Source organism: Peromyscus maniculatus, chromosome X (assembly GCF_049852395.1).
Source record: "Peromyscus maniculatus bairdii isolate BWxNUB_F1_BW_parent chromosome X, HU_Pman_BW_mat_3.1, whole genome shotgun sequence".
Lineage (NCBI taxonomy): Eukaryota > Metazoa > Chordata > Mammalia > Rodentia > Cricetidae > Peromyscus > Peromyscus maniculatus.
In genome coordinates, this window is record NC_134875.1 from 85,299,300 (window position 1) to 85,317,924 (window position 18,625).

At 43.7% G+C, this 18,625-nt stretch overlaps 1 protein-coding gene across 1 annotated transcript; it reads right to left on the bottom strand.

Moving 5' to 3' along the window:
- Positions 1–7,766: 7,766 nt before the first annotated feature.
- On the bottom strand, positions 7,767–14,027 carry Awat1 (acyl-CoA wax alcohol acyltransferase 1). The gene is made up of 7 exons (XM_006981156.4): positions 13,862–14,027; positions 12,725–12,832; positions 12,383–12,453; positions 11,066–11,270; positions 10,260–10,431; positions 8,452–8,651; positions 7,767–8,234 (listed from the first exon to the last, which is right to left on the bottom strand). The coding sequence occupies exons 1-7, from the start codon at positions 13,935–13,937 to the stop codon at positions 8,080–8,082; spliced, it is 987 nt and encodes a 328-aa protein (XP_006981218.2). The 5' UTR covers positions 13,938–14,027; the 3' UTR covers positions 7,767–8,079.
- Between the last annotated feature and the right edge of the window lie 4,598 nt (positions 14,028–18,625).

Here is an 18,625-nt window from a genome sequence, read left to right on the forward strand (position 1 = left end):
GAATTAACTGTAGTAGTGGTCACCTGCCCAAGATCTATATAAGATGAAGCCTGTCGGCAATCTGCCAGGAATGGGGGAGGGGCTCCTGATGCTCCATCCCTCCTTGAAGGACCATAGGCAGTTCCTGGTTGGTGACGGAGATTCTTCATTAGTGCAGCCCCTGCTCCAGTAAATAACCCCTGACCCATGCTTAGAAAAGAAACTCTGTGGGTTGCACACAAAAAGACATGAAGGTAGGCAGTGGATTTGTTGAGATAAAGGGTTCTAGGACAAGATGAAAAGGGGGTAAAATGGCCAAAATTTATTCTATAAATGTATGACACTACCAAACAGTAAAAAAAAAAAAAATCCATAAAAACAAGAAAAAAAATGTAGACAGTGCTTTCTTATACTTCTCAGGCAATCTCATTGTTCCCCAAATAAGAAGGAAGACACCACCTCCATGCCACTTTCTTAATAATAAATAAAAGTCCTTCCTGGAAATTTTCCTTTTGAAGAAGTATTTTATCAATTTGGACTGTATTTATCTGCATGCAACAGAAACTCTTGTGAAGGCCCAGTAAAACATGTGAATTTTGTTTGTTTACTAACAAAAACTTCCCAGGCTGGCAACACAGGGTAGGCAGAGCTGCTCTGGCGAACCCTTATAGCTGCCCGTTTGCCATCTTTTCAGTTTTGTGTTGATCCTTTTGATTGCAAAATGGCCGCTCGTCTTTGAAGAGTTTTCTGTTCTGCACAGGAAGAAAGGAATATCTTAGTCACATTTGTCTGTCTGAAACCAAATTGCCTAAAAGAACAGCCTCAAGGAGCAAAGACTTATTTTAGCTACTGGTCCTTGGCTCTGTTGATTTTGGACACAAGATGAGGTAGAAGAGCATAGTAGTGGGAGTATGTGAAGGAAGAGGCCATTCCCCTCATAGGAAGGAAACGACAAACAAACAAAACACCCAAAACAACAACAAAAACTAGTTGTGCCAGTAGTGATGGATGCTGCCTGTAAGCACAGCCCTCAGGAGTCTAAAGCAAGAGGATGTGCATAGAAGGCTAGCCTCCCTACATAGTGAGTTGGAGGCTAGTCCGGGATACATAGTAAGACCCTGCGTCAATAGAAAAGAAAGAAAACAAACAACAATTTGGACTTTAGGCTTCTTTCTTTTGCTTTTTAAAATATTTATTTCTTTATTTAGGTTTTTATTTTATTTTATTTTTTTATGAGACATGGTTTCTCTGTGTAGCCTTGGCTGTCCTGGAACTCACTCTGTAGACCAGGCTGGGCCTCGAACTCACAGAGATCCTCCTGCCTCTGCCTCCTGTGTGCTGGGATTAAAGGCGTGCACCACCACCTTTGAGCTTAGGCTTCTATTCTTTCTACTTTAAATGATACAGTCCAATTCTAGGGGATTTGAACCCGGTGCCTCATGTCATTGTCTTCTGACTTCTGTATGTGCCACCTCCTTCCTCCTACCCCACAAATAAATAAATTGCAATAAAAATAAACAAAACTTCAAAAATGTAAGAGGAAAATACAACTTTAAAAGTTACAGACTTTTTTTGTCATCTAATTGTAAAACCTTGGTTTCTTGTTATTATGAAGCAACACATCCTTCTTACAGAAGAATAAGATGATACAGGCAAGCAAAACAACCTCATGAAGTAGGGAATGCTTTCTTAGGGTCAGGAAATCACAGTCATGTAAAATGACTTGATAAATTAGGCTGCATTACACATTTTGAATTGCTGGAGGCAACTTGCCAGTACGCTTTCCTGGGTATAGCATGGAACAAGCAACTCTTAAGAGGAGAAACTTGTTAGTAGTTGTTTCAGCCAGTGATCATGGTCAATATCAGCATGGATACATGTTGATGGTATTCATTCCAGATATTATGGGATAAAAAGAGCTACCTGCCTCTTTTGTCTTTCTTTTTAAAACTCATTTTTAATTTTTTTCTTTTTATTATTGCATTTTTATTTTTAATACAATTTTTAATTTAAATATATTTTGATCATATTGTTCCCCTCTCCCAAGTCCTTCCATATCCTCTCTCCCTCCCTACCTAGCCAACTTTAAGTTCTTTCTCAAACAGCAAACAAAATCCCAATACAACAACAAAACTCCCTAAAGCCAAGGAAACAAAATAAAACATCACCCAAAAAGAAAAAAAAAGAAGAAAAACAACTAAACTGTAACCAAATAAAAGCACACACACAAAAAAACTGTGGAGTCCATTGTATATTGGTCAACTAGTTCTGAACATGAGACCTGTCTTGGAGTGGTTGATATCTGAACATACGACTTTCCCTTGAGTGTCACTCACATACCCAGTGTCACTCCATTGGAGAAAACTGATTTTCCCTCTCCCAGAAGGTATAAATGACAGTTCAATTGTTAACCTTTAATCTAGTGGCTAGGTTTTCATTCATTCTATTTTTATATATAACGAAATAAAATAAGGTAAAATAAAAATAAAACTATCACATTGAAGTTGGACAAGACAAATCAACAGAAGGAAATGAACCCAAGAGAAGGCACAAGATTCAGAGACCCACTCATTCACCCATAATATGTACACAGAGGACTGGGTGCAGACCTGTGCAGGTCCTGTGCATGCTGCTTCAGTCTCTGTGAGTTCCTATGGGCTTTGCTTAGTTGATTTAGAGGACTTTGTTTTCTTGGTGTCCTCCACCCTTTCTTGCTCTTCCACTTTTTCTGCTTCCTCTTCTGCAGGGTTGCCTAAGCTCTGAGGGGAAGGATTTGAGTCCTTAAAACTCATTCCCCAGTGTATCATGAACATGGATTGAGGAAAGCCCATGAAGACTCAACCCTACACAAAGAACCACAGGCAACTAAGGAATGCTGGGAGTGCGAGAAATGGTCTTCCTCAAGGAAGAACACATCAATTGGTTATCTAATACCAAATAGTCAGCCTGAATGCATATATATGTCACACACACACACACACACACACACACACACACACACACACACACGTGACATCACACACACTGAGCTGGATGTCATCATGTATTTAGGAATATATGTATATATATAACAAAAATTAATGAAAAAAAAGAGGCTACAAATGTGAAAGAAAGCATGAGGGGTATGTGGGAAGATTTGGAGGGAGGAAAAGGGGGAAATGGGTAATTATATCATTATCTCAAAAAATAAAGTAAAAGGAATTTTAAAAAATAAATAAAAATAAAAATGTTGTACTATCATCAGTTTTCAATTGTTTTTCGAGATAGGGTTTCTGGGTGTAACCCTGACTGTCCTGGAACTCACTCTGTAGCCCAGGCTGGCCTTGAACTCACAGAGATCCACCTGCCTCTGCCCCCCGAGTGCTGGGATTAAAGGCGTGCGCCACCGCCGCCCGGCTGACTTTCTGTTTTTTTAAATGAAGTAAAGTTGGAGTTTATTCATAAAAGATTTACTTACTTATCCATTTACTTATTCATGGTTCTAGAAAAGGTATTAATGTATCCCAAAAATATTGAGAGACACAAGGATATGGAAATGGAGATGGATAGTATATTGTCAGGGATTGGGTGCAAATGAGGAAAAAGATACAGGGAAATTGAGGGATAACATGCATATGCCAAAAAGAAGGTCAAGGACTAAACTTCCACCCATTTGTTTTTTTACTCTTCCAGGGATCTGCGATCATTAAATATAGATAATATATATATTTTCATGTTGTGACCTTGGCACTTTTCTGAAAAATTCTATTTTCATTATTACTTCCAACGCAAACAGGTGAGTACACTTCAAACCCAATTATCCTTTGATTTAATTACATTTTGATCACTTCCTGTTAGTTATTATGCGGCATTGTGTTATTCATTAAGCCGGGCTGTTTACTGTGCGAGAAAAACCACGAGGCACAACAAAACACTAAGAGTTTATTAGGGGAAGGGAACAGAAGGGAGTGCTTAGGCCTGTGAGAAATGGTCGTGCAGGGAAAGAGAGAGAGGAGAGAGAAGTCTGTGACCAGCTTTTTATGGATTCCCCTGCACATGCGCATATGGGCTTACATAGTTATGCCACGCATGTGCATAGATTATGGGATGATACTGCGCACAAATTAGTGACCACATAGCGCATGGATTACGTAGGATGAAAGGCCTCGAAGTCACTAAGCATCTTGCCTGGCTACTGGACAGCGCATGTGCAGTCATGTAGCTAGGGGAGTGGCCAGGAATTCAAACACTTTCTATGATGTTTTGATTCATTCTGTAAATCTACTTTTACAAAAACATTTTCCCCAATCTGATAGGATCCCAAAGCAAATCAGCAATTTCGTATTGCTAGCAGCCTTTTGTGCCATGTTGAAGAGTTTGAACCTCATCCTGTAGGTCAGCATGATACTTAGAGAAACTCTAAATGTCCCATGAAATTTTAATAGCTATTGTTTGAAATAAGGGTTCTATCTCCAGATAAGTTTATGGGATGCTGAATACTCCCTTTTGGAAAATCACAGTGTACAGGACTCGCTCTTCCAACTCCACCTGCCCCCATGATCTGCCTGAAGACTGGGTGTCATGCACCTGCCCTCTGGATGCCACATTAGTGCATGTATCTGTCACCCCTCATCAGAGAAGCTTCTTTTTGCAGTAGATGGTGATTAACATCCACAACTGGGCAAGATTCAGAGAGTAAGAGAGAGACTCCAGAGTACTCAGCTCTAAATGGGCCATGTATATGCAGGCCCCCACTACACCCTAAGGTTCACAGATCATTGTGGAAGAGGAGGCAGAAATTGCAAGAGGCATGGAGGGTGGATATCTACAGGGAATCGGCGATTTTGTACACAAGGGAGTTACACATATAAACTCACAGCAATTCTGACGGCATGCATAAGACCTGCACACACTTAAGCCAGACAAAACCCCAGCATGGAGGTGGGAGGTGGGCATGAAATCCCACCTCTAGCTGAGGAGCTATTGGTAATTGACATCTGTCAAGAAAAGAAGAGTGTCTTTCTTTAAGGGCATGGTGCCTGGTGGGTTTAACATGCTCCAATGAATGGCCACACACCCAAGAATATATAGGAAGTGCTTATGGGACTTGATGGTTTAAAGCAATGAGGACACAAAATCGGTGGGTATGGAATGGGGGGTAGATCTTGGAGGATATGGGGGAAGGGATGAATATGAGCAAAACCCAATGCATGAAATTCTCAACAAATTAATAAAACATCTTTTAAAAGAAAGTTACAATGTCCATTAATGTTCTAAATTTTAGAACTAAAGTCTAAAGACTTTAAAAACACTTCAGTAAGTACGTCTATCTACTCTAGCACCTCCCACACTCATTTTTACTATTCTCTTCTATGTAGTAATTATCAGCATCTAAGCACATTAGTGGTACTCGGAGCATAAGTTAGAATATATTGGTAGGGCCATTGTAGAAGCAAGAAATGATTTTAAGTAGAGGGTGACTAATCAGATTTAAGATTCAGCAAGGTAGTCTGATGGAAGGGGCGATTAGAGGAGATTTTACTAGAAGGAATAACAATAGTCAATGAATTTTGGTAAGGCCTTTGACTGGATTATGGTAGTAGAGGAGAGGAGGGGCTTGTTGGATTAACAAAAGGTAATAAATTTGAAATGACTTTGGGATACAATGGGAATTGGGAGGAAGAAGATGATTTGCTTGGGACAGGGATGAGAGAAAGATGTTTGTTGGAGATTGGTAAATTGGATCCATTTGGCTACTCATATGAGGGAAATTTGGGTTAGAAATAGACCCAAAATTATGTAAAATAGGAGAAGGCCTAACAGTTAAGAGTTAAGCAAAGGCAAAAAGAAATGAAGTATAAATGGGCCTTGAACTTTGGGTTATTTGGTGAATTTTATGTATTTATGTATTTATTTTTTGCTTGAATACATAATTTATTTATGTATATATACATATGTGTTATTTCTTTTTTTCCCTTCTTTTTTTTCCTTTTATTTTATTTTACAATACCATTCAGTTCTACATATCAGCCACGGATTCCCTTGTTCTCCCCCTTCCTTCCCCCCTCCCCCTCCCCCCAGCCCACCCTCATCCCACCTCCTCCAGGGCAAAGCCTCCCCCGAGGACTGAGATCAACCTGGTAGACTCAGTCCAGGCAGGTCCAGTCCCCTCCTCCCAGATTGAGTCAAGCGTCCCTGCATAAGTCCCAGGTTTCAAACAGCCAACTCATGCAATGAGCACAGGACCCGGTACCACTGCCTAGATGCCTCCCAAACAGATCAAGCCAATCGACTGTCTCACCTATTCAGAGGGCCTGATCCAGTTGGGGGCCCCTCAGCCTTTGGTTCATAGTTCATGTGTCTTATTTGGTGAATTTTAAAATGTATCTTATTTTTATTTTATTTATTTATTTATTTATTTATTTATTTATTTATTTATTTTTGTTTTTTTGAGACAGGGTTTCTCTGTGTAGCTTTGGAGCCTGTCTCGGAACCTGCTCTGTAGACCAGGCTGGCCTTGGACTCACAGAGATCCGCCTGCCTCTGCCTCCCCAGTGCTGGGATTGAAGATATATATATATATATATATATATATATATATATATATATATATATATATATATATGCCTTTGTGTTTGTGAGTGAAGTTCTTGAGGAGGCCAGAAGAGGGCGTTTGATTCCCTGGAACTGGAGTTACCGATGGTTGTAAAATTGCTCAATGTAGGTGATGGGAACCAAATTTGGGTCCCTTTCTCTGCAAGAGCAATATGTGCTCTTAACCACTGAGCAATCTCTGCATCTCCTCAAAATGTCTCTTATTTTCTGAAGTAAGAGACATCTCTGTTTTTATTTACCCCTTTACAGAATTCAGGAGCTTGAGATGGTAGCACAAAACACAGATGTCCATGTTCCCATGTATTCACTGAGCATGTTCTAGGCCCTGGGTTCCATTCCCAGCACCTCATAAACCAGGCATGGTGGCACACTCATGTAATCCCAGCACTTAGGAGATAGAGGCAAGAGGATAAGAAGTTCAAGGTCATCCTCTGATACCTTAAAAGTTTGAGGGCAGCCTGGGCTACACAAGATACCATTTCAAACAAACAATCAAAACCAAAAAATGAAAATATTCAGAGTATAGCTTTTAGGGGAAAAAAACCCTATAGATAGGATTTTGTAAGGATTAAGATAGCCTGGGATCTTTTCAAGGAAAATAAATGTGAAATGCTTATGCCACCTGAGAACTGACCTCAAGTAAGATACCTTCTATCTATCTAAAAATCATGCTTGGCAGTGGCGTGGAAGTAAGCCTTTGTATTTGAGGACAGAAGATAATTTTAAAAATTGTACATGAATATTTGTAATAGCACTATTCATAGTAGCTGAATAGTGGGGGAAACAATAGATGTCCTTCCAGTAAAGACTGCATCAACAAAATGCTGTTTATCCACAATAGGTTCTTTTTCAGCCACAACGAATGGAACACTGCTACATATTATAATATAGAGGAACCTTGAAAACATACTGAAAGAAAGAAGCCAATCATGAAATAACATGGGCTATTTTGTTCCATTTCTATGAAATGTGCACACTGGCAAAGCCTTAGAGACAAGGAAGGTAAATCAGTGGTTGCCAGGCGCTGAGGCTGCGGGCAGTGACTGCCGATGTGTGTCGGGTTTCTAGCGGTGCTTGAAAGAACTCCCAAAGGAGCTTGTAGTGGTCATTGTACAGCTCTTTGAAAATACTGAACATTGCTGGACTTTGCACTTCAAACTGACTAAATTTATGGTATGCAAAGTACACATTAATTTAAATTTTTTATTAAGATGTTTAAAAATTGGAGTGGTGACGGCCTGGTCATCATTTGAGTCCTTCAGGATCTAAGATTTCAGGTTCAGAAAGGGCCTGAGACTAGAGCGGCTTCAGGATGCTCCCCTCTGAAGAATGTTTGGGTGGAACTCCTCAGGGACAACTCCTGTGAGGGAGTGGCCAGGGGCAGTATTATGGTCAGAAAGGAGCTCTTAATGTCCCCTCCCTGACCATACACATGGCCTCCTTCATCTTCCTTCCCCAGGACTCTCCAAAGCAAGTGCTTTGGTGATCTCAAGGGGAGTCTCTTCATCACACGAAAAGCAGCTTCTGGGTGTCCGAGCAGCCATTCTGGACCTTATGCTGGTCAAACAGCTTAAGTAGGGCATCCATGTAGAGTGCATGGTATTTGTCCACCATCTCTGGGCTTGGGTTTTCAACACGGGGCAGGGGCAAAGGCTCCCCAACTGTCAAAAGAGATTGAAAAAAGAGAAGAGTCAAAGTGCCAGAATCCTCATTTCTTCTCCCCTCCTTTCTTTTCTAGAGCCAGATACTCTGGCCACTCCAGTTAGCTCTCAGCTTCTCCCACTCTGTTGCCCTCTTATTTGGTGGAAGAGGGTAAGATGCAGCTAGATAGATGGGAGAAAGGGCGTAGATGGCCCCGAGGCTGAGAGCAGCACTCACCTACAGTAACAATGGGTCTGTGGTATGGTAGGAGTCCCAAGGAGTCTTGATGGAAGCCTTGTCCATAGAAGATACAGAAATAGAAACCAAAGATCCGGCGGAAGCAACTTTGGAACTTGTACATCCAGCTGTCCTCATGGAACAGCACCTGGTCATATACCTCAGTTTCTCCAAATGTGAAGGTAGGGACCAGATGAGCCCTGTAGGAAAATCCTCATTTCTCAGACACAGGCTATCATGGGAACCATGCTAGAAGGATTTTTGTTCAAGGCCATGCACTCTTCCATTAAGATACAATACTAGAGGCCTAGAACATTGTTTTTGCACTTCACAGCGTTCCCTATTTAGCAGGTCTTGTCTTGAAAATTTCTAAGCCAATGAGAGTGTTATCTCTAGCCTAGATTATAAGGGCAAGACACAGAGATAAAGACAGGAAAGAAGAGCTTGGAAGAGACACTCAGCCACATGGCACAAAGTTTCCAGCGAGTGTCAAGGATGAAACATCTAAGTTTCTGTTAGAGAAATCACAAGATGTTGGTAATGTGAATAGATGCACATATTTGAAATGCCCTTCCCCGAAGGAGACCAAGCATAGGGTATTCTGTCCTTGGGTCATGGAATTCCAGCAGAGAACATTATTTCTTTTTTAAAGGGCACAAGAACCCACCATGAACAGTGAGTGCTCTAGGAAAAACTATCAGGCTCCTTACAGCCTTTAAATGAGAAAAAGAGAACACAGCACTTTGGTATGTGTTACCTGATTGGTTCCTCCCAATAGCGAGGTCATGAGCCCAGGTCCAGAAAAGGCAAGGTCCTTCAGGCAGCCAGAGAGTAGCAGGTCCTAGACTAGAACCCAGGTCTCCTGGCTCCAGCTCAGAGCTCTCCCTGATACACCAGACTGATAGCCCCTCAGATGAGGTCATTTGAAGATAGGTTCATGTCCCCCCTGAGTGTGCAATAGGACAATTGCCTGTGTCCAGTGAGCTAGACTACTGAACTGCTAGGCTCCCTATTACTCCAGACACCAGCTTTTCTCCCCTTCATTTCCCAACACAGTGCACCTATCATTAATCAATCACCCATTGTGTGCAAGATACGTGGTAGGTATTTTATATGAGCGAATTCATTAATAACTCATTTGACCTGGTGGCTTAGATCTATAATTGAAGCTGAGGCAGGGGGATCATAAGTTAAAGCCCAGTCACCCCATGCAGGAGGAACAATGATCAGGAGCCATGTTAGCAAGATGAAAATCCCAAGGTTCAGAATGATGTCCCAATATACATGGTAAGTCATACAGCCAGGGATGATGATGATGATGATGATGATAGTTATTATTATTATTATCTGGTGCTGGGATGGAACCCAGAGTCTCATGCATGTTAGGCAGTTGCTCTATCACGGAACTATACTTCAAGCCTTGTGGAGCCAGGATTTCAAATCAGGCTCCAGACTCCAGCTCTTCACATAGACTCATTGTTCCGCAGTGTGCCTTGCACTCATTATCAACAGACAAATGTGGATTCTATCTACTCGTCACAGAGAGATGTGGACATGATTGACATGCTAGCCTGAGCCTAACTGCCTTGGACATTGTACCAGCGTTCATGGTCTGACTTCCTGGGAACGGGTGCAACTCACTGAGAGGAAGCAGATGGCCTAAAGCTTTAAAAACAATTCTACACCCATCTCTCCTACTCAGTCATAAGTTCCTGGGGGGGCAAAACTCAAATGGTAGTCGTCTTGTCACAACCTACAGGGTCATGTGCAGAGAGGGACACCTGCCCCTCCTGGTGGGGGACACCTACCCGTGTCGGAGGGCCGTACGCACAAACCCTTTGCGCTTCTGGAGGATGAGGGTGGTGGTGTTAGGCACACTCTGTAGGGCCTCTCCCACTCCTCCCACAACAATACCCACGAGGTTTCCAGTGCCATGGCTCAGCAGGTAGTCAAGGGACGGCTGGCCCACAGAACACACTCCTAGAGAGAATCAAGGCACAGAGAGGACACAGTCATCAGGAGAGGAGCAAATGTCAGAGAGAACAGACTGGCTCCTGGGTTCCCATAGGAGGAAAGGCTCAAGGAGACGGGACAGAAGTGTGGAGAAGAGAAGGCAGTGGACAGAGAGAACACGTTTCCCTTGAAGGCAATGTCCGTAGGAAGCACTGGCTGGAAGCTGCAGCAGGGCGATTTTCAGTGGGAAAAATAAAACTCTCTGAATTTCAATTCTGATTCTACTCCTTTCTTCCCATTAATAGCAATATCTATTGTTCACTGAGCACATACTCTGTACCAGGCATTACATTGAATGCTTTACTTATTTAAGATACTACACTTAAGAGAATTCTCCTTTAATCATTTCAGCGCTATTTTTCAGGCGAGGAAGCTCAGTCCACTAGAAGTTAGCTAATCTGTCTATGATCTTAGAGCAAACAACACAGCCAAGATTGAAGCCTGGGAAGGTTCACTCCAGAACGGATGCTTTGACTTCCACACTATGATTGTGGGGGCAAAGAAGTGGTGCAGTGGGGGTGAAGAGGCTTAACGGGGTGCATTTTATGAAAGAACTACAGTGAAATGGACCAGAAGCTCCAGTGAGTATGAGCAGAAGCACCTTTGGCCATGAGGTACTCCCTAATAAAGGGGATCTTGAAGAACCAGGACAGTGTGGCCAAGTGAGGGGTGATGCCTGGGAAGGTCTTCGAGAAGCCTGTGGACTCAGTGCAGAAGTTGCAGAAGGCGCCGAAGGTCAGGAGACCGTGGGGATGGACCCCCATGACGTAGTTCTGGGAAGGTGACAGGTCCTTTGTCTTCTGGATCTGTAACCATGGAAACAAATGGCATAGATGCGGGGAATGAGCTCACAGGGAGCAACAAGGTGAAGACATGTCAGGAATTTGGGTGCTCTCTGAAACAGCTGCCTGACAGACAAAGCACACAGGGGTTCCAGATGCCTGGACCTTGGTCTCCACAGCCCTGGGCTGACAAGATAGGACCCAGGGCAACTGGAACTAGTGAACCTCTTCTCTTGCTTGTGGCTTCAAGCAGTGTCAGTCATCTGTGTCCATGAGCTGTTTAGGCACCTTATCATTTTCTTTGTGCACCGTTAGGTTGGATGCCATGGCCAGGAAGCTCTCTCTGCTCGAAACCATCAGGACTTGGGCTGGAGAGATGGCTCAGCAGTTAGCCCTTGCTGCACTTGCACAGGACCTGATTTGGGGTCCCAGCACCCACGTGATTGCTCACAACCACCTGCAGGTGCAGTTCTAGGGGATCCGGTGTTCTCTTCTAGTCTCCCCAGGCACCGAATGCATGCTGTTTGCATACATACATGCAAGCAAAATGCTCATACACAAATAAAAATAAAAACATTTTAAAAAGCCAGACACTGACTGTTTGTCATCTACTTTAAAGATTACCCAAAGGCGCCTCAGAGCAGTCCATTTCTGGACCTCTTCCTTGCTGTATCCTCCTTCACCTGCCCCCAGTATCTGCCTAGGAAACTTCCAGTGAACATTGAAAGCTTTGCTGAGATACTGCCACATCTGTGATGCATTTCTTTTCTATCCTCCATCAGAATCACTTCGTGTCTTGCACCTATTACGCACTTACCCTTTCTCCCCATCAGATGTGAGCTTCTTGCTCGTGAAGAATCACATTGTAGTTACTTCTCTGAAGCCCAAACATGTGGTTAGTGGAAGATTTTGAATCATGTTTGTTAACTTGAATGATACTTTCATTCAGCCGATGCCATATGACAGGTCATGCCAAGAGTGTCCAAAATATCCCAGCAAAGCACAGAGGACCATGCTGTGCTCTAGCCAGAGCTGACACATTGCCAAGGTGCTGAGTTTTTAATGGAGACTCTTAGTTATCTGGTACAATGCCTGTGTTTTGAGTGCTGAGAGGACGCTGGAGAAGGGATACTTACTGTAATAGGGAAATAGTCCCTGATGTGGGTCCAGATAGACCAGTTCCTTACCCAGGCTGAACGCCTGCCACCTGAGACAAAAGTGCCAGGAGAGAGGATGATATTAGTATTGCTACTCCATACCTCTCACTCCCCCAGGGGTTCCCTAGCAACATGGAGGACCACATCTCTGCTACAGAGGTAGGGAAGGAAGAAATCCCAGAATGGTTCCAGCTGCCTGGCGTTCGTGGCTCTGAGAACTTGGAAGAGGGGTCTGTGGCATGGTGAGTGGAACCCTCCCGCAAGCAAGCAGGGTTCTAGGCTATGGTGGAACATTCTTTCTCTTAGGTTCATGAGTCTTACCTTGATTCGGAGTCTTCCAGTCCAGGAACAACCAGACAAAGTAAAGTGTTGGTAGCAGCCACAGGGGTGTGAACAGCAAGCAAAGGAACAACGGCTGCCCGATCCAAACTGAGGAGAGAGTAGGCCGGACCAAATTCGTGCTGGCCGCAGAATTTGGCCACGCCCACACTCCGATCTTGGGCTTCAGCCCAGTCTAGGTCCTGACATTTACCATTCAGAAATTTTTCCTGTCCTCTACCATATGCAATCCCCAGTTCTCCTCCTACCTCTCATCCTGTTCCTCTGATTCCCTGGCTAGTCACCATCCCTGTACTTTGGCTCTGTGCCCAGAACAAGCTTTTTATCTACTGCTCATATTCAGCTATCATTTCCCCCGTCCTGTCTCCTCTCTCTCGCTTCCTGGCCACCATCCCAGAATCTGGGCTAGGGTCTCCCTTCCATTGTTCTCATACTCTCCCTTGACCCTTCCCAGCCCACTTCTCCATCCCCATGCGGCTTCCTACCCACCCTTCTTGTCCTCTTGCTCAGTCGACACTCTTTCCACTGTCTTTCTCTCTCTCCACACTACCAATCCGCTCTCAGAGCAGAAAACTCTCTGGCTCAAATGCTGGCTAGGTAGCTGGGCATGTGGGCATGCACCTGTAATTCTAGCACTCAAAAAGCTGAGACGAGAGCGCAATGAGTTAGAGACCACACTGAGTATGGACTTGTCTCATAAAACCCCACCAGTCCATCACCAAAACAAGGGCACTCAAGAGAACAAACAAAGAAGCAAACCCTCCACAGGCCCCACTTCTCTAAGTCTCCAACGCCAACTGTTCCTCTGTGCTAGGCCGTGCTGCCAAGGCAACCCTGTCAGCACATCTGCCCTCTATAGGCAGTGCAGGTTAAGGAGCGGCTGGAATTAGCTGGCCCAGTCCTATGGTGACTGTGCGCCACACTCCCGTCTTTTCTCACTGTGCCCTGGGGCTTCATCTCTTCCTTTCCATTCAGAGTACAAGACTCCATGGCTCGACTCTCTAATGCTATCTAAGTCGATCAAAAGACCGAGAATGAGACTTCCCAGCACCATAAGACCGTCACCCAGGTCTGGCCCTGCCTTCTTGAGTTGCTGTGCCCTCTTGGTTCAGTACTCACAGACGGCAAGGTAGCTCAAGGGCCACTGCAGAAGACTCAAACCCTGTAAGTAATCAGGCTTCTTAGAGCAAGGCATTATGCCCAGGAGCCTGAGGGAGGTAAAGATCCCAGAGCCTGTTCCAGTGAAAGGTGCCACCAGCCTCTGCAGGCTCACTTACTAGTGACTGCATGAGACTATGAAGAGCTGACACTTGCCCTCTCCCCTCTTTTCCCTAACTCCCTCCCCCCACCCACTGCAGCAACACTGGGGACTGCCCTCACAGGTCTAGCCCCACCCACTGCCCTTTGACTCTTTCCTGGGACTATGGGGACATCAGGGTGAAGAAAGGCGAGCGTGACTGGCGTCAAGTCTAAGTGACAGGTACCCAGAGAGGGGCAACTCTCCCACAGGCCGCTCAGAGACCACAGGGGGTGTAAACTGCAGGAAGTGACTGGTGGGAAGACTCTTCTGGGGGTGATAGGGTGAGGGACACCTCGAACTGAGTCTCTGTTGCCCTCAAGCAGAATGATGCAATGCTGTCTGGCCTCACACTTTTTCTACATATACACAAAAGTAGAGACTGGAACCCATTTTCATCTTTATATTTATTGTTAACTATTGTTTGAACCCAAGCACCAGAAAAACAAACAAAACAACTAAAACCCCAAGTATTAACATTTTGGCATACATGTTTCATCCGTCTCCTTGCGTGGGAGGAGTATTTTACAGCAACCGTGTGACGCCATTTCATCACCAAATCCTTCATTATGGGGATAGAGAACGATAGATGCTTTCTTCCACAGTCACTACCACTGCCACCCTTAACAAATGCAACAACTCTCCAACAATAGCTAACATTCAACGCATAGGCAAATGTCTCTTTGCTTAGTTTGAAACAAGAGTCACGGGTTATATTTGGATACTGGGGCATCTCTTTTAGCTGCACCCTTACTCTCTCTGGAAAGTAAACCCAGATACAGAAATCACTTAAATGAATGTATGCCTTGATGAGTTATTACCAAGCAGCACCTGGCAGCCACCATTAGGTGAAGACAGAACTTGTCTACTTAGCCCAGCCCCTCTCTGTGTGCCCTGTTCTCGCCCCAATCCTTTCTCCTCTCCAAGTAAGCTTTATCTGAAAACCTAGCGTCATCTTCTTCATGATTTTCTATGGGTCCCCTCTCCAGATGTAATCCCTTAATAACTATGATTTATTGTTGATCATTCAAAATGTAAGATGTCTTCTTTTTAGGTTTCTAAGGGTGTTACAAAACAGTACAGTGAGCTCCCTCTACTTTCCACCCGACTTGCCCTCTCTGTTGCTTAAAGAACTCTGGATTGGAGAATCTCTAACTGGACTCTACGTTTTATTTGAATTGTGGCTGCTTTTCCACTAGTGTCCATTTTCTGTTCCAGGATCCCATTAAGATTCCACATTCCACCTAATCATTGCCGTTTTAACTCCACACTTTCCTGGTCTTCCCTGGCCTTTCTTGATGTTGGTGGCACTTTTGGAGAGTTCAAGTTCATTTTGTCTCTATGTTGGCCAGGCTGGCCACAGAAACTCCACTGCTTCCTGAATGTTGGAGTTACAAGCGTGAGAAGCATAAGCCTCAAATTTGTTTATTTTGAGTGTGTGTGTGTGTGTGTGTGTGTTCAGGTCAGAAGACAACTTGTGGGAGTCGGTTCTCTCTTCCATCATGTGGACTCCTGGGATCAAGCTCAGGTCATCAGGCTTGTACTGCAAGCACTTTGGCCCACTGCACCCTCTCACTAGCCCTCAAGTCTGTCTTAAAACACAGGTCTCTCCTCCAGTTTTGTTCTTTCCTAAGGGTTGGAATCTAGGTGGTGCCCAATTACAGGCCGAACAGGGAGTGAGGTAAAGTCCTCATTCATCTCTCTGCCTCCCTTTTCTTACTTTGTCCCTTTATACCCATTACAGCATGTTCCGTTATAGTGTGTGTTGTTTTCACTTTTCCTGCCTGAAGAGTCTATGTATCTAAAGGGATATGGACCACCTTTTATTTGCCAGTGTAACTGGTGTGTGTGTGTGTGTGTGTGTGTGTGTGTGTGTGTGTGTGTGTGTGTGTGTGTGTTTTGCTGGGGACTGAACTCAGGACTTTGAGCATGCTGGGCACATGCTCAATGATTGAACTACATACCTAGTAGTGTGACTATTCTTAATGTCTGGCAAGTTCTAGGCCATTGATGTCAAGTGTGCAATCTTGAGTGGTTCGTTGTTGATTTTGTGTGATCAGATGATTGCTTATGTGTAATGAGATCACTGGAATCCTATGGAGGCGTTTGTTGTGGGGACTTCAGTGGGGAATAATAAGATGCACAGTAATAGATAAACCAAAGGACACATTCCACAAGAGGAGTGGGAAGAAAGCAAGAGAGGAAGGCAGGTGCCGACAGACCTTTGAGGCAGTTTGGTGTTAAGGAAAGTTCCATATGCTTTGCTTCCCCTTATCCCAGAGTGCCCTCCTCCACCTCCAGGTCTAGAAACTCTCCTGGCCCCAGGGCAAGTGTTAGGTATTGCTGAATAGTTGCTCTGCTGAGGTGGTGATGCCAGCTGGGGTTCAGGATGAGGCCTCACTCCTGGCACACTTTCTTTCCGGAAGAGAATGTCCTACATCACTTTCCTGCCTACACTTTCTCATCCTTGTAAATTGTTTTCTCCAGGAAGCCAGCCTCCTAGCTAAACCTTTTAATAATGTGCGAAGTCTCAGTATTCCTTTCTATTTCCTCCTGCCCCTGGAAAAAAAGAAGGCAGGTTGTTTAGAAGACGCTTAAACTACAGAAAATTTTTACTACATTTAGTACCAGATCCCACCCCTTGCACTAGCATTTTCGTTTATAAAATTTCATGGACCTCCATATGGTAATAATTATGTTTTAAATATCAGTTGGATAACGTATGACACACTGAGCCTGCTGTGTGCATAGATTATGATGGTATTTGCATCTGTTTGAAACAATAGATGTGCAAGATACTACTTATTCATGTTAGAAAATGCTCTGTAATAATGAAGTTACTCCCTCATGCTTCAGCAGTTTGCTTCCTGTAGGCTGTGAACAATGGCTTCTTGCTTCTTTTTAAATAAAAGTTTACAGGGTCTGGAGAGATGGTTCAGTGGTTAAGAGCACTGGCTGCTCTTCCAGAGGACCCGGATTTGATTCCCATCACTCACACGGAGGCTCACAACCATCTGTAGCTCTAGTTCCAGGGGATCCAGTGCCCTCTTCTGGCCTCCATGGTTCATACATGGTGAACAGATATACATGCAGACCAAGTACCTATACACATGAAAATAAAATAAGTAAAATTTTATTTCCTTCTTTCTGGTTATGGAAATAATCCATGTAAATCAGTCAGTTTTCAGAGGACTCCGGAAAGTACAATAGAAACAAAAGCTACATATAACCCCGCCTTTCACAAGTAATCACTATTAACTGCGTGTCCATTTTTCTTGAGTATTTTTCCCTATACAAATGTAGTCATCAATATAAAATTACTGTTGAGTTTGGATTTGTGAGTCCACACATCAAGATGTATATCTGAGATCTCACTTAAGTGACTTAAGTGCTTAGTACTTCCACTTTGTCATCTGTAAAGATTAAATATTGACCCATTTATATAGAATAATTCATGCAGAGTCCTTGGCTCAGTGCTTTGCTCATATTAAAGGTTCCATTAATGAAACAACAATCCAAAAGTTCAAAGTTGGTTATTTAAAATAATTAACCAAAATAGAACCATATCCCTTATTCCATTTTGTAAACTGTTTTCCATGAAATGGTATACTGTGACATTATTTCATGTTACTATAGCATCATATATAACAATTCGTTGTATGGCCACGCCATGATCCATTCATCAAACTTCTATTGTACGTGGAGCATTATTTTTCTTAATAATTAATCAGCTAATTAATTTTGAGACAAGGACTCACTATGTGGTCCTGGTTGTCCTGGAACTTGTTGTGTAGACCCCCTCTATTTTACAGAGATTTGTCTGCCTCTGCCTTCTGTGTGTTGTGACTAAAGGCTTGAACCACCAAACCTGGTTTATTTATTTTTGTTCCATTTAAAAAAATCTCTTCTGTTTAATTATGTGGGTGCGTGTGTATTTGTGTGTGGGAATGTGAGCATGGGTCCACTGGAGTTGGAGTTGCTGTCAGCTGTGAGTGAACTGCTTGATTTGGGTCCTGGGAACTGAACTCAGGTCCTCTGGAAGAGCTGCACTAGCTCTTAACCTCTGAATCATCCCTCCAGCCCCTTTTGTTTCATTTTTAGACAACATCTCACATAGCCCAGGCTGACCTTGAACTCATCCTGGTCCTGTAGCCTTCACTCCTGACTGCTGGAGTTACAGGTGTGGGCTACCATGCCCACTCAGAAGCACTAGCTTTTAGTTAAGTACCCTCTGAAATCTAGTCAGGTTTCTGGGTCCTTTACTGGTAAGTGAAAGGTTCCTTGCTGATCGGCATTACCTCCTTTATGATGGTCAGTGTCTTCTCCCCAGTGAACTTTAGGAGTTTAGGCATGGTGCAGGAGTCAGACGCTTTCCTAGGTCTGTCTCCATTGACGTATAGGTACGGCATAGGCATGGGCATAGAGAGCTAGGTTGCATCGCCTTGTAAGGAGAACTCTGGGCCTGGGGAGAGACCATGATCCTCTTCTACAAACAGGTGGGCAAGTAGATTCTCTCTCTCTCTCTCTCTCTCTCTCTCTCTCTCTCTCTCTCTCTCTCTCTCTCTCTCTCTCACACACACACACAC

Coding starts and splice junctions, on each gene's coding strand:
- Awat1 (XM_006981156.4), bottom strand. CDS start 13,937: ATGCCTTGCTCTAAGAAGCCTGATTACTTACAGGGTTTGAGTCTTCTG. Junction 12,833..13,861: donor CTTGAGCTACCTTGCCGTCT/GTGAGTACTGAA, acceptor CTCTCTCCTCAG/TTTGGATCGGGCAGCCGTTG. Junction 8,235..8,451: donor CAGACCCATTGTTACTGTAG/GTGAGTGCTGCT, acceptor CTCTTTTGACAG/TTGGGGAGCCTTTGCCCCTG.